Source organism: Dermacentor albipictus, unplaced genomic scaffold, assembly GCF_038994185.2.
Source record: "Dermacentor albipictus isolate Rhodes 1998 colony unplaced genomic scaffold, USDA_Dalb.pri_finalv2 scaffold_17, whole genome shotgun sequence".
Taxonomy (NCBI): domain Eukaryota; kingdom Metazoa; phylum Arthropoda; class Arachnida; order Ixodida; family Ixodidae; genus Dermacentor; species Dermacentor albipictus.
In genome coordinates, this window is record NW_027225571.1 from 3,144,461 (window position 1) to 3,159,043 (window position 14,583).

At 45.4% G+C, this 14,583-nt stretch overlaps 1 protein-coding gene across 2 annotated transcripts in view; it reads left to right on the top strand.

The window, feature by feature from the left end:
• The window catches only part of LOC139051981 (sodium-coupled monocarboxylate transporter 2-like), a 154,723-nt gene extending 142,237 nt beyond the window's left edge, over positions 1–12,486 (top strand). For both annotated transcript variants that reach the window (XM_070529046.1, XM_070529045.1), the window contains exons 10-15: positions 1,183–1,250; positions 7,154–7,240; positions 7,982–8,163; positions 8,861–8,979; positions 10,319–10,410; positions 11,981–12,486. In XM_070529046.1, the coding sequence (XP_070385147.1) occupies positions 1,183–1,250; positions 7,154–7,240; positions 7,982–8,163; positions 8,861–8,979; positions 10,319–10,410; positions 11,981–12,085 (653 nt within the window). In that variant the 3' untranslated portion in view covers positions 12,086–12,486. The remainder of the gene's footprint in view (positions 1–1,182; positions 1,251–7,153; positions 7,241–7,981; positions 8,164–8,860; positions 8,980–10,318; positions 10,411–11,980) is intronic.
• The last annotated feature ends 2,097 nt before the right edge of the window (positions 12,487–14,583 follow it).

Genomic DNA, 14,583 nt, shown 5'->3' on the forward strand with positions numbered 1-14,583 from the left:
CCCTTCATACTTCATCTCACTTCAACGTAAACTAAGCTGTGAGAACAGAGTGCACATGAAGCCATCAGCCCTAGGCGTGCCTAAAGTTTCTACCTACTGCAGAATACTTTCAAGATAGGGCCCGCGCGTCCGCGCTCAGTCGCGCCATACGGAACCGCTGCCGAAGTAGAACCCCCCCCCCCTTCTCCTGCTCGCGCGCGATGGGAAACGCGTTATGCCCGCCTACCTCGCTTGTGTGAGCGAGGTCAAGCCACCATCCTTCTGATCTCACCCTCGCACGCCTTCACTTGCACCTACAGCATACGGCACGCGGCCGGAATCTTATCGCAGATTACTATACACATCACGGAGGCGACGACGGCGAAAATTCGCTTTTCTGGAGTGTCCATATAATTTCTATAACAACAAAACAGGCGTCCCGCGCGCCGATATCGATACCTACGTGCATGAGTGATGCCAAATATAGGTGATGTTTGGCAACACTCACCATACGTAATTATGTTTTTATTGCACAAAACAATTTTTGTTCCTAAATTTCAGAAACGCACCATGTGGTAGAAATTAGAGGCTAAATAAGAATAAGTGATGCGATACAAAGAAGTTGCCGTGAGAACTGAACTTCAAGAGTGCTGGAGCACTGTGCTGCGGTGCGTGCGTGCGTGTTTGTTTTGCGCTGTCTACGTGGAACAGTATTCTGTTTCTGAGACTGGGCTATTGAAAAGGCAAGACGCCGCTGCTTGTGCGCCACATTAATCATTACTTAAAGTTCCAACAAACTATATGTGCCGTACACAATACGCCAAGAAAGCGCTCCCGAAAAACAGGTAGCCACATCCTGTGGTCTCTTTATTGTTGAGTGTCGGTAATGCAAAATCTGGCCATTATCGTTACAGACCCCAGCGCGCGCAGGAGATCAATGCTATCGCACTGTAAAAAAAGCCGTGAGGAGTTTTCTACTACTCACCAAACCCATGCTGGTTGAATACGCCCACCCTGACGGCACACTCAGACAACAGCCGCACAACCGTGCAGTGAGCATTAAAACGCGATAGGATTTGTTAGCGGCTATTCTGCAACGCTATTATCATAAAGCTTTTGAGAGAACTCAAGTGTGCAAGTGCAGACCGGGCTAAGTTATGGTCTTGATTTGAGTTCGGTGCGTCCGTCTCTCTTTGTCTCCAGCCCTATTCTTTGGATGTGTTCTTACCGCTTGTGCTGTCGCAGTGCCTCATCTGGGTTCAGCAGTCCGGGTAAGCAAGTCTTCAGCGAGTGTATCTTTTATTTAGTTCAAGCGGTGTTTTGCGTAGCCTGGATGCTTTGTAAATATGCACAGTGAAGCTCTTTGCACCCAAGAATGCCTGAGAATGTCAGTGGATGGCGAGCGGTGACTTTTTCTTATGGTATGGCAGGTGGTTATTGCTTCGATACACCACTCGAAAAACTACCTTGCGATTTTTACCTCACGGGCTAGGTTTTACATAAGAAAGCATGTTATTACTTTTAAAGAAGGAGATGCTGTAGCAGAATAATAAAGAGCAAGTCTAGGCTGTTTACGCTCTGTTTCTACATGTCTGGATCAAAAGTATTCCTTTGCAAGACACATATGAGGCCCTCTATATAACAAAGCCACCTGTTTAGTATCGCGTGGTTAATAACGAACAAATTGACTCCATTAGCGCACCATTGCACAATAATTTCAGACTGATAACCTGCTAGACATTTCTCTTAACTCAAAGGTAAACAGCTGAATTAAAGAGCAGGAAAACTCCAACCAAAATTTATTTTTAAAACCCGACGATTCGGAGCACGACCGGCTCCTTCGTATATGCAGGGGTGAGATGGGGTGAGCGTAGCAGGGCTTAAATGATACTTTTGACAGTTGCGCAGACACTTGTCGTACACCTTGAGCGTAAACGGCAAGAACTGTTCCTCACGAACGATTCATGTTACCCAGCGTATTGTGGATGTGCCAGGATTCAAAAAGGAGCCGCCACCGGTGGTTGTTTTCTCTCTCCAAGACGACAGCGCCGTCGGGGCCAATCTCATGATCAAAAAGCTCGCGGCGTTGCATTCTCTGTTCAGGCGGAGAAGATTATTCTTGTGTTCACGAATTCCTTCCGGGAAGTTTTTAGTCTCGCCAATATACGACACGGGTCATTCGGTGCAGGTAATCTTGTTACACAGTGCCCTGCGCCTTTTCGACAGGAATGCGGTCTTTTGGACGCGGGAGGAGGCTGCCGACCGTAGAGAGAGGTTTGTGAGCGACGTCAACCCCTGTCCCTCGCATGCACGAGGGCTAATGTCTTGCTGATGCCTCGAACATATGATATCGAGACAAGGCGCAGTTGCCTGAGTGGTGCGGCAGCTGCCGTCTTTCTTTTTTCAGCCATAGCCATTTCAGCCATAGCGGAACAGCTTCTGAAGCGCACAAAATGTGATGAGCCCGCTAAATCATGGAACCAGCTGGCTGAAAGACGCAGGTTTGCAGTGCTACCATATGTGCATGATGTCTCCCATAGGCTAAAGAAAATTGGGCAGCGTGCAGGAATCACAGTCGTTTTCTCAGCCCCGGAAAAATTGGCAAGGCTCTGTAAGCGTGTAAACGCGCCTAAATCGCATCAGAGTTGTGGCTCTGTCGGGCACAGAAAATGTTTTGTGGCGTGCGCGAACAAATGTAGTCTACCGAATTCCCCTGTCTTGCGGCAGTAAATATGTCGGACAAACAGGCAGGTGCTTAAACGATCGACTAAGAGAGCACTGTAACAACGTCCACAGCACTGTACAAGGCCACTTGGGCATCCATTGCCGGGACTGCGGCTGCGTGCCCCTCTTTGAAGATACTGAAGTTTTAGCGAGACACAGCTCACCGCTCACCCGGGAAATTATGGAAGCTGATTTCATCAGAAAACTTGGTAGTACTTGCGTCAGTGCCCCCCTCTATCGCGCTGATCGCTGGTGAAGTCACGTATATGAACAGATAGAAATCGTAATGTTCTTTTTATTTTTCTTTATTTTTCTGGTGACCATGCTCTTAAGGCTCAACCAGACGTACGCGTTCCAATGCGCCCGCACGCGCTGCACCACGCCTGGGCGCGTACGGCGTCAGGCGCGGAGGCTGTTTCGCGTGTAGGCGCGCGGCGGCGTCGAGACCTACAACCGCTAGGTTTTTCGCGCCCGCGCCGGAAGCTGCCGCTCGCGTCAGTAGCATGACGCACCTCACATGACCACGGCAAGCCAACGTCACTTCTGGAACGACTCATCGCGCGACGTTCAGGCAAGCCCGGGTAGGGTGGCTAGAATGGGAGGTGTCAGCATCGGCTGGGCTGCGCCGCGTATGGCGGTGCGGCATTTTGTCATGACAGCGACAGGTGGCGCGCTCGTCGTCTCCGAGATGCCTAGCGTGATGTGTTTGAGCAATCTCTCCGGCTCCACGCGCGCGTCGTGAAGTCTGTGGTGAAGTTAGCTTCGCCTTCCCCGCTTTTATTGTGTTTTCTTGCAATATGTAACACACATGCTTAACGTGTCCGTTAAGCGAAGGCTAGACTGCCTTGAACATGGCAAGCTAGCAACACTGCGCCGCCGCGGCGAGACGCGCGGCTACGCGCGGCAACTCGTGCATCGTTTGGGTGCGCGCCCTCTTCCTCCGTCGGGCGCGACGCGACGTCGAGTCAGTGCGGCATGTGCGGACGCATTGGAACGCGTACGCCTGGTTGAGCCTTTAGTTCAGTGACTTGCTGTTAGAACACCCCATGTTGCTGCCTTTAATTTTCTGCGCATGCCCTTTCTTGTATATATACACGATGTGGCAACGCAATTGAATATTATTGGAAGTCAGCGCTGTGTATGTCGTCTTCGCAGTCCTTGTCCTTCGCGCTGTACGTTATTTTTCATCAGAAACTGGATCTTGTCAGTTGCATAATAGACATTTTTACTGATGTCGTTGTAGCATGAAGATGAAGCCTAGTGTGCCCACTAAGTTTGCGTTCGCGAAAGAGTCACTTCTGGGCACATTCCAAGCAATTACAGCTAGTATTAGTAGATTGTGATTTTTATCGTTGGTACTGCTGGTTTGAAATAAATATTTTTACGTTATAGGGAGCACACACAAAAGGTGTAAATCACCGCGGTATGTGGTGGGCGTCAATAGCTGACTGTCAAAGTTGTGTAATTCATACGGTTTCACTCAGCAGCGCTTTTCTGAGTGAGATCAATCAAAACAGTTCAGTTACACCAAAATTTGCATGTTATTTATTTTCAGCGCAGCCAAGCTTTTATTCCACGTAAAGTGAACAACAAGGAGCACTCCTTTTAATGCACCTATGGATAAACAAATGTTCGCGGCCAGTACATCAGGGAAAGCGGAGAAACGTTGGCAGTTTATCACCTCATTAGATGCAAATGCGCTATAGGGACACCAAAATACCGAAAGGTTTCCCAAGTATAGCAATATACTTTACCTCTACACCATTCAATTACCTTCAATTTTAATGTGTGATCATTTGATATACGAAGAACACCGTGAAATGAAGAGCTGCAGTGCAAAATAAGCTGTCATCGAGCCTTTAACTATTGTTCACATTGACAACACTCTTTGAGTGCAATTGTTTCAAGCTTTTGATACACTTTTAGATGCGAAAGCATCAAATGGCTAATTGAGTAAACAATCCGGCGTCTGTAGCAATGAAACGGCCTCTCAATTCCGATTGGCTGCGACGCCACGTCACGTACGCCCCTCGAATGAGCAGAGCGGGCGAAAAGGAACATCTGCTGCCGCCCTGGCGCGAAAGGTGTTGCGTGTGGAGAGAGTGCATCACCGCGACGCTCCAGGAGGTCTGTGTTATCCGCGCGTACATTGTTCGGGCAAGCTCTCGCCTGTGTTTTAACTTCACCTCGGTAATCTCTATAAATAAATTATTGTGTCAAAAATTGAATATATTCGAAAGCAAAAACATTGGTGGTAGTGGGTTTCGAAGCTACGACCTCACGCTTAGAAGCAGAGGAGGAGGAGGAGGAGGAGGAGAAAAGAGAAAAGTAGAAGACAAAGAGGTTAACCAGAATAACGTCCGCTTGGCTACCCTACACCGGGGTAATGGGAAAAGGGAAAACAAAGATCACAGGGAGAGAGAGGAGGGCAGGGAAGAAGGAAATTGCGGCAAGTTCGCTGACGCGTGTGGTTTTACAGAAATTGCATTAATAGTAACAGATGGTCGCACAAACCCGTCGCCCTTAAGAAACACAAAAGCGCCTTCACCGCTTTATGGGCCGACGGGCGACGGGGGCGGTGTTCCAGCAGCACCTGCACAGAAAGCGGCCGATTGTTCAGTTTTTGGAAAGCTTTGGCCAGTTCTTGTCTCTCTTGGGTGTATCTTGGACAGTGGCACAGCAGGTGGTCGATGTTTTCTTCGGTGCCACAGACCTCGCATGCTGCACTGTGAGTCACTCCAATTAATGTAGAGTATGCCTTTGTGAAGACAACTCCTAACCAAAGGCGACAGAGAAGCGTAGCTTCACATCGAGGAAGTCCGCGTGGAGGTCGGGGTTGCAGGGAGGAGTTTAGTCGATGCAGTCGTGTAAGTCCTAAGTTTGGCGAGTTTCACTCGGTCACTGTGAGACTGCGTGCCAGGTGTCGAAGCTGCCTTGCAGCGACAGTCCTCGAAAGCGGAATTGGAACGCTGTGCTCTTCTTGATGTGCTGTGCGAGCAGCGTTATCGCCGGAATCATTGCCACTGATTCCACAGTGGCCAGGTACCCATTGAAAAACGACCTCATGGCCTTTTTTGTTGGACATCATGGTAAAGTTTCACGACTTCATATGTCAATTGGTCAAAGGGTATTGCAATACTCACTGACCTGGACAGGCAAAGCAGAAGGGTGGGTTTCAAAATTAATGTGCAGAAAACTTAAGGAATGTTTAACAGTCTCGGAAGAGAACAGCAGTTTACGATAGGTAGCGAGGCACTGGAAGTGGTAAGGGAATACATCTACTTAGGGCAGATAGTGACCGCGGATCCGGATCATGAGACTGAAATAATCGGAACAATAAGAATGGGCTGGGGTGCGTTTGGCAGGCATTCTCAGATCATGAACAGCAGTTTGCAATTAGTCATCAAGAGAAAAGTGTATAACAGCGTTGTCTTACCAGTACTCACCTACGGGGCAGAAACCTGGAGGCTTACGAAAAGGGTTCTACTTAAATTGAGGACGAAACAACGAGCTATGGAATGAAGAACGATGGGTGTGGCGTTAATGGGGGGGCATACGAAGAGAGCAGATTGGGTAAGGGAACAAACGCTAGTTAATGACATCTTAGTTGAAATCAAGAAAAAGAAATGAGCTTGCGCATAGAATGTAACGAGAAGGGAATATAACCGATGGCATTAAAGGGTTACGGACTGGATTCCAAGAGAAGGGAAGCGTAGGAGGGGGCACCAGAAAGTTAGGTGGGTAGATGAGACTAAGTTTGCACGGACAACATGGCCACAATTAGCAGATGACCGGGGTAGTTGGTGAAGTATGGGAGAGGTTTTTGCCCTGCAGTGGGCGTATCCAGGATTATTATTATTATTATTATTATTATTATTATTATTATTATTATTATTATTATTATTATTATTATTATTATTATTATTATTATTATTATTATTATTATTATTATTATTATGGTGGTGGTGGTGGTATTGCCCACTGGGCTAAACCAGCGTCTCCTAGATAGCAGGCCTGTCAACTCTGTTTTACGACATCCTGCTACTTGGACCAAAAGTCTCATTGCCAAGCCCAGTATGACGAAAACGGTGGCGGCAAAATCACCGCGGTTCATTCAACAACAACCCCATGAGATTCTATGGCATTCGAGAAAAGGTAGCATGACGTCACGGATCGAAGTTCACCGTCCTTGTGCCATCTAGGAGGCGCTGGCCAAGCGTCTCAACGCGCTCGCTTGCCCGCAAGGGGTGCATAACTCGAACGACCGCTCAGCAGCGTTCAATTGCACATGAATGCTTTCGCATTCACAACTTGTAAAAGGTTCCTAGGTGTCCTCGGATTTTTAAATGAAGTTTCAAAGTTAAACTAAGACCGTGTGGTAATATATCAACAGCAAGATGCCCATAGCCTCTAGTGACGAAGTAAATCACCTTTCCTCTTTTCATTCAAGCTTATTCTGGTGCTGCACAGTGGTGGGACTGCACCGTTCGTTGGACTTTTCATCTTAGGGCTTGTTTTTCCGTGGGCCAATGCAAAGGTAACACATTGTGTTTATTATTATTATTATTATTATTATTATTATTATTATTATTATTATTATTATTATTATTATTATTATTATTATTATTATTATTATTATTATTATTATTAGAAAATATGTAGGCGTAATCAAATATGTCAGGAAAAGCTAGCAAATGCCTCCTGATGGATAATAGCAGTAACTAGCTCGAAAATGGTGTCAGGGGAGCGGGAGACCGGAGCCTAACTACACTGCGCTCTATGAAGGAAACGGAAATGCAGCAATCAAAAAATGAAAAAGGAAATATAAAACTAAGAAAAGTATAAGTCCGCTTTTTGAGCTTCTGTGACCCTAAGAATTCGACAAAATTACATTTATCCCACTAGGTCTGTATCGTAGACCTACGATAATGCGTATATAGGTGTTGTCTTGGGTCATCTCCACGTCATTTTTCCGGAAAGCTTCAAAGTTAAGAATGCATCATGGGGCAGTATAAATACAAATCACGCGAGGCAATTTTGCTTTTTCAAAAATATTTTAGATGAGAAAACTGGTATGGGCTGTCTCAGTACGATCTCCTTATACCTCCAGTAATCATTACAATGTTTCTCATGTAGAACATTCGCATGTTGATCGCTTGAGTTAAGCGTTTAGAGTATGCCCACTTTGTTGGTGTCTACGAGTGACCCCCGGACTGTAGCTGCGCGCAGTTATGGACCTCCATGCTCACACGTGTGTGCACTAATTGGTGGTTTGCAGGGTGCTGCTGTCGGCACGTTAGTTGCTGGAGCTCTGCAGCTGTGGCTGATGTTTGGGAAGATCAGTCTCGACATTCATTCTCCCAGGATGGGCGTCACTGTAGACTATTGTCCGGTGAATGACACTTTCCCCATAACAAGCAATTCTACCTTCATCATCGACGAAGCGTCGTCTGTTGACAGGTGAGATGAACTGATTAGTTCATTGGCCACTTAGTGCTCTCTTTAATTCCCTACCACCGGATTAGGAAAGGCACCTCGACTAAACGCATAATCTTCGACTCCTCCTAGTCGAAGGCAGTGTAATCTCTCAGCAGAGTATTCACCATGATTCACTAACGCACCACATCAATTTCTGAGTTGACAAGTTGTTTGTCAGATATCCTGTCAGATAAACAGACAGAAGTAAAACAAATAATTAGTGTAACTGCCAAGCAGCTAGTTCATCTTTCTGTCTACAATAGGAAACTTTCATAGCTGCTGATGTACTACCCCGTTTTTGCGAAGGTTGTGGGGATCGTTCCCCCCCCCCTTTCGGCAAGTTGTTTTTTCATCCACTTTCATATCTATTAATTTATCGTTTCGTTATTTCATTTATTAAGCACAAGTTATTTCTCCTATGTTGTCTTTGGTCTAAGTGCTTGTTGCCTTCTTATGATATGACTAATAAAATTCGGGCCCCTTGGTTAACCCCCTTTCTTCTCATTTTTCCGATTTTTTAGTGTTTAATAGGTCCATTCAAGAGGTACGGTACATTCATAACCAAGCATATAAGCAAAACCACTATAAAAAGACAACGTTACATTGTTACTATGTTATAATAGTGATGGTTTATTATAGTGGATACAATTGCTTCATAAAGCGGATTTTTTCGTTTCAGTCTTTCAGGTCATCAAGAAAACAGTTTGCTTGGCTTCTATCAATTTTCAGCCTACTGGAGCTTAATTTTTACTACCGTTCTCACCATTTCTGTCGGCGTTACAGTCAGCCTATTAACAGGTCAGTACGATGAAAAAGTGGATCTTCCATTCTCCTCAGTAAAAAGGCGCTTGAAAGTTGTTTCTTCTTGAGTTCTGGTGTGTGCGATTCATTACAATCTGGCATAAAACAAGCACTTCGAGAGCTACTCTTATCGCCTGTCAGTAAGAATAAGAACAGCTGTGCGCGTCATGCAAACTTGGAAAGACCGTTGCATCAGGTTCCCCGCTAAGACGAAATCAAATTCCGTAAAATCCAAAGACGACGGAGGTCCACTGGACTATATATAAGTGGCGACTATAAGTGATAAACAGTGGAAAAGGGATGTCCCTGACACCAACGTTTCTACAAGGGTCCTTCTTTTCGTCAGGGAAACGAGTGCTTTCATTATCAGTGTTTATACAATAGCTCACTCCAAGAATTGGCTCCAGAGCAGTCCATATTCTTCGACTACTGTTGATCACTTCAAATGCCGTGAAATGACGTTAAAAAGTGTGGATTGAAGGAAGTTTGTTCTTAGCGAGAAAATGAGTCTTTTTCCACCCGAAAAATAACTTACCGCAGACGCAATAACTGCCAGCGTATTCATTTCGTGCCTGCCCCTTACGAACAACACGGTCGATTCTGTACTGTTTATTTACTAGACTGCATTTCGAACAATTCTGATTGATTGAATCTAGGCTCTTGATTTAACAGTATGTTTGAACCATTTTCTGACTAGAGCTATAGTGGTATGCATGAACACAAGTTTTGAAATTAGACTTCAGTTATTTCTTATTCTTAAGATTTGAAACTTGGGAAAAATTGCGCAATTCAATGTTTTAGCCGTTCAGAATCAGAAGCTACAGCATACTCCCTTTAGCAAACATTGTCACTCAAGGTAGTACGCTGAAACCAGCCGCGGTAGCTCAAGTGCATATCGTCTATTGAGAGGAATCGCCTTTTCTGACGGTCATGGTCTAAGACTCATCTGAAAAGCTTCTCCTTCAGAGTTCACTATGACGTCCAGGTGGTGAGAAAAAGGGGATGAAAAGGGGGGGGGAGGTGGGGGGGCGGGGCTGAAAGAGTTGCGGGTGACCTAGACGCCAACGGCTACAGAAAAAGGACGGTTGCGCGCTTCCTATACTTAAGAATCGAAGTTTGGAAACACTGAACAAGCTATACATGAATAGTCTACAACTTCTGTAGGTCTAAAGCCAGACAATATGAATTCACGCGCAAGAGAGTAAAGTTTTCTTGTAGCTTCTGTTATCGATATTGAAATGGCAATGGTTCAAATATTTTTAGAAGCATATTAATTCTTACTGCTGATTATCTGGTATGGAAGCCTCAGTGATGATGCAGTTTGTACTGCATGCAGGGGAGAAAAGGACGTGCGCCGAAAACTTTCCTCTCACAAGCAAAGTTGCGTTGAGGTTATGGAGGAAATTAAAGCTACTACCAAAGGCAGAGGTAAGCTTCATATTTTAGTGCCGCCGTCACTAAAATAGTTTGTGCAGCATGTCGCCGCATGTAGAATCCTCTGTGTTTATTGTTTCTGGAAACAAAACAAGTACCCGATTTTGTTATTTCTCTAAACAAAAACTCCCTTGTTTGAAGGGACATGTACTATGGAAAATCACGTTCAATATTAATTGCGCTACACTCTTTAAGAAACAACCTGAAGCACTTACTAACATAACGCTAGTCCCGCGCCGTAATATACCCCATTAGGTTCTTAGTAATGCACAGCTATTAATGGTGAGCTTCGTTGCAATAACTAGGACAACCTCATTGCAGAAACAAAAAAATTTGACTTTCCTAAGAGTCGTAACACATACACTGACTGCTCGCTCACTGCAGTTTTTCACAATATGATCCCTAAATCACACGCAGCATTATACTAATGTTTAAATTATAATGCGCTCATTCTATACTAATGTATACCTTAGCAATATTTATGCTTCCTTCAGGAAGCAATATTTTAAAACCGTTACTTCAATTTTACAGCGTCTTATGCAGAAACACCCACCTCCTAACGCATAATTTTCAAAGATTGCCGCTTTGTCTTGTAGCAACCCAAGAAAACCTCGCCAATAATGCAACCAGCTGTCACGAAATTGTTGGAAGTTTCATATGGAATACCAGAAGCTCGTTCGTTGTAAATTCGCCTTTTTAGTTTTCAAATGCGCCCACGCAAATTCTTGGCATAGCGAACTTCGATAAATCAGAAGCTGATTGCTTATCCAAATCAGCAACCGCCAATAAAATTGACAAAATCATTTTGATATGCGATTATTCGCACGTCACAACTTTTTCGGGGCACCGAGCTGCTTGCAGTTACACGCTCACAAAACACTCAGCAGCAGACTCCCAGACGCCAAAGCCCCTTACTAAATGAAACAATGCTTTACGATAGAACTTGAACTGAATTTTGGTGATTTACGTGGCAAAACCATGATCTGATTATGAGGCACGCCGTAGTGAGATACTGCAGATTAATTTTGACTACCAGGGGATCTTTAACCTACGCCCAATGCACGGGACACGGGTGTTTTCGCATTTCGCCCCCATCGAAATGCGGCCGCCGCGGCCGGTATTTGATCCCGCGACCTCGTGCTTAGCAGCGCAGTACCGTTGCCGCTAAGGTACGATAGAACTAGTATCACTTCTGCAGCACTAGTTTTAAAATTGCATTTAACCGATAATTGCTGAACGCGATCTTGAACACGGACGGTTTCGCCGTAATAATATATTTCTGTATGAACCAAAGTAAAACTCACTCTTCTACGCTTGGCTAGGGTGTTGGGCTGCTGAGCACGAGGTCGCGGGATCGAATCCCGGCCACGGCGGCCGCATTTCCATGGGGGCGAAATGCGAAAACACCCATGCCCTTAGATTTAGGTGCACGTTAAAGAACGCCAGGTGGTCGAAATTTCCGGAGTCCTCCACTACGGCGTGCCTCATAATCATAAAGTGGTTTTGGCACGTAAAACCCCATAATTTAATTAACTCTTCTACGCTGTCGTGCATCTCTTTCCAGGCCGAGATTCCAACCCAAGTTGAGGAAGACGAAGACGAAAAGAACATCCTGCGCCATGAATTTAGACGAGATGAGTCCTTCAACTCAAATGAGAGCAACGTATAATTGTTATCTCTCGAGGCCCGTCAAGACCACTATTCGGCACGGCTAGCGAGGAGTGAAGCACTTCAAAGGATTGCACGTTTCCAGTCGTGCGCTCAACTTACTCCTCCATTTCGAGTGTTTCTTTATCGCGAGGAGTTGTTGGCAAAGGTCGGCTAGTTCGCCTAAGCCGGAGAGAAAGCCGCAGTCGACAGCGACTGCTTTGACTTGTCACCGTTGGCCGCTCACGGAACACAAGCGGTGATTGTTATGTTCCTTAGTGATGACAAGAACACGTAAACGTTGTTTTTTCTTGCATGTTATAACTTCGGAACGGTGGATATGCCAGTATATGGGACGCGGAAGGAAGTGCGTTTTGGGACACCACGCTGCTAAGTGAATTATATACAGATGCAGAATAGTGACACTGCTTTCAGCTCTTTCCATAAGAACGCCGTCAAACAATATATCTATATATATATATATATATATATATATATATATATATATATATATATATATATATATATTGACGTAACTGGCCGGCTGGCCGGCAATAATTGAAATCACGTGTGTGGCTACTACGACTGCAGTTTACGCAGAATGTTGTCCACTAGCACAAAAAGAAGACGTACAACGGAGCCACTGCTATTGTGCTCCTTCCCTCTCTGTCCTTCGTTCAATTTTAAGCGTACAACTTTTTTTTTTCTTTTTGCCTCCAAGCTATGATGAAACCAACAAGCCGCATGTAGCACGGTATTAGAAGTAAAAAAAAAATGCTCGTCCACGCGTGCTGCCAAAGTCAAAGGCTGCCAAAATTGTTGGTGGAATATATTTTGAGCCTTTACTCATCATGGTTAAAGCAGCACATTTCGTTGGGGGCGAAATGCAAAGACACCCGTGTACTCAGATTTCCGTGCACATTAAAAATCCCCAGGTCGTCAGAATTAATCCGGAGTCCCCCACTATTGCGTGCCTCATAATCAGATCGTGTTGTTGACACGTAAAGCGCCATACTTTAATTTTTATACAGAAGCATAAGCTCTAATAGCTGAAGAGAGTATAATTTTTTTCCATGATGTGCATTACTAGGTCTTTTTTTCCTGTTGCGCGCTTTTGTCCTGATGCCCGGGAAACAGGCAGCTCAGTGTGCTGCCGTTATCCGGAGTGCAAAGATGCTGACCACTGAGGTATTAAGGGCGAAGTTTTAGTCAGCAGTGAAGCTTCGCCTGTTTAGTAACAGGCGAAGTATGCGTGCTGCGAAAAAATTTGGCCAATCGTGGAGAGCTAATGACAAAAATAGTAATAGAAGTAGTTTGGAATAACTTTATAGCGCTCCGATTTTGAACAGCTCTGTATATCACAGCAGTCGATTTCGACTTGCTTGTGGCATTGTTCTTTAGTCGGCATCACTATGAAGCTATAGATGCTATAGATTGAAATGCCGTAACCACGCAGTAGAGAATTGAGGGCGATGCAAATAAATTCTCGCTCTTCAGGGTACATGTAAGAGCAGGAAACTGGTGAGCCAAATAAACAAGGTTGAGCCAACAAGTATCTGGCAATTTTGTTTCACTCGTTGAAAAAAAATTACACGAGAGAAAACTGGGAAAAGGGCAATATTTACGCGCACACATGCTCAATTTACCATAAAGCATTTAGTTTTAGCGATGCCTCAAGTAGGACAGAAGTATTCTGATTCCACGCACTGTGGGAATCAAATATTGTGGATGGATATCCTGGTTTGGCATTGCTCACATTATTACCAGTTAGTGCCCTGGCTACAACATGTCCATGAAAACATGTCCGGTCTCATGTATGACGCAAGCGTGTGTGAACACCAACAAGACAGCGTGACCACTACGTTGGTATGACGATGGCGGCTACGACGATGGCTAGACGACGACACGACGACTATGGCAGGACGCCTCCTCGGCACGCGGTTTCTTCTGCGCCTCCCCGGCAGCACTGAGTACTCGCCTCTGGGCCATGGGTGAAATTGGTGCGTGCGCAGCAGCTCTCGCCTTTATAGGTAAATTGTTGCGATGCGCTCTGAAGCGCGCTCCAGTCGGTAAAATTATTTACGTTCTGGGATGGCACGCGTCAAATGCCACCACCTTATTATAAGGCTCGCCACAATGGGGGAGTCCAGATTAATTTTGACCACATGAGACTCTTTAAAATACACCCAATGCACACTGCGCTTTTTTTTCTTTTAATTTCGCCCCTGTCGGGAAAAAAATTATGGGGTTTTACGTGCCAGAACCACATTCTGATTGTGAGGCACGCTGTAGTGGAGGACTCCGGAAATTTTGGCCACCTGGGGTTCTTTAACGTGCACCTAAATCTAAGTGCATGGGTGTTTTGGTATTTCGGCCCCATCGATATGCGGCCGTTGTGGTCGGGATTTGAACCCGCGACCTCGTGCTCAGCAGCCCAACACCACTACCACTGAGCAACCACTGGTGGGTCCCCCGTCGGAATGCGACCGCAGCAGCAGCGATCGAATCCACGAGGTCGAG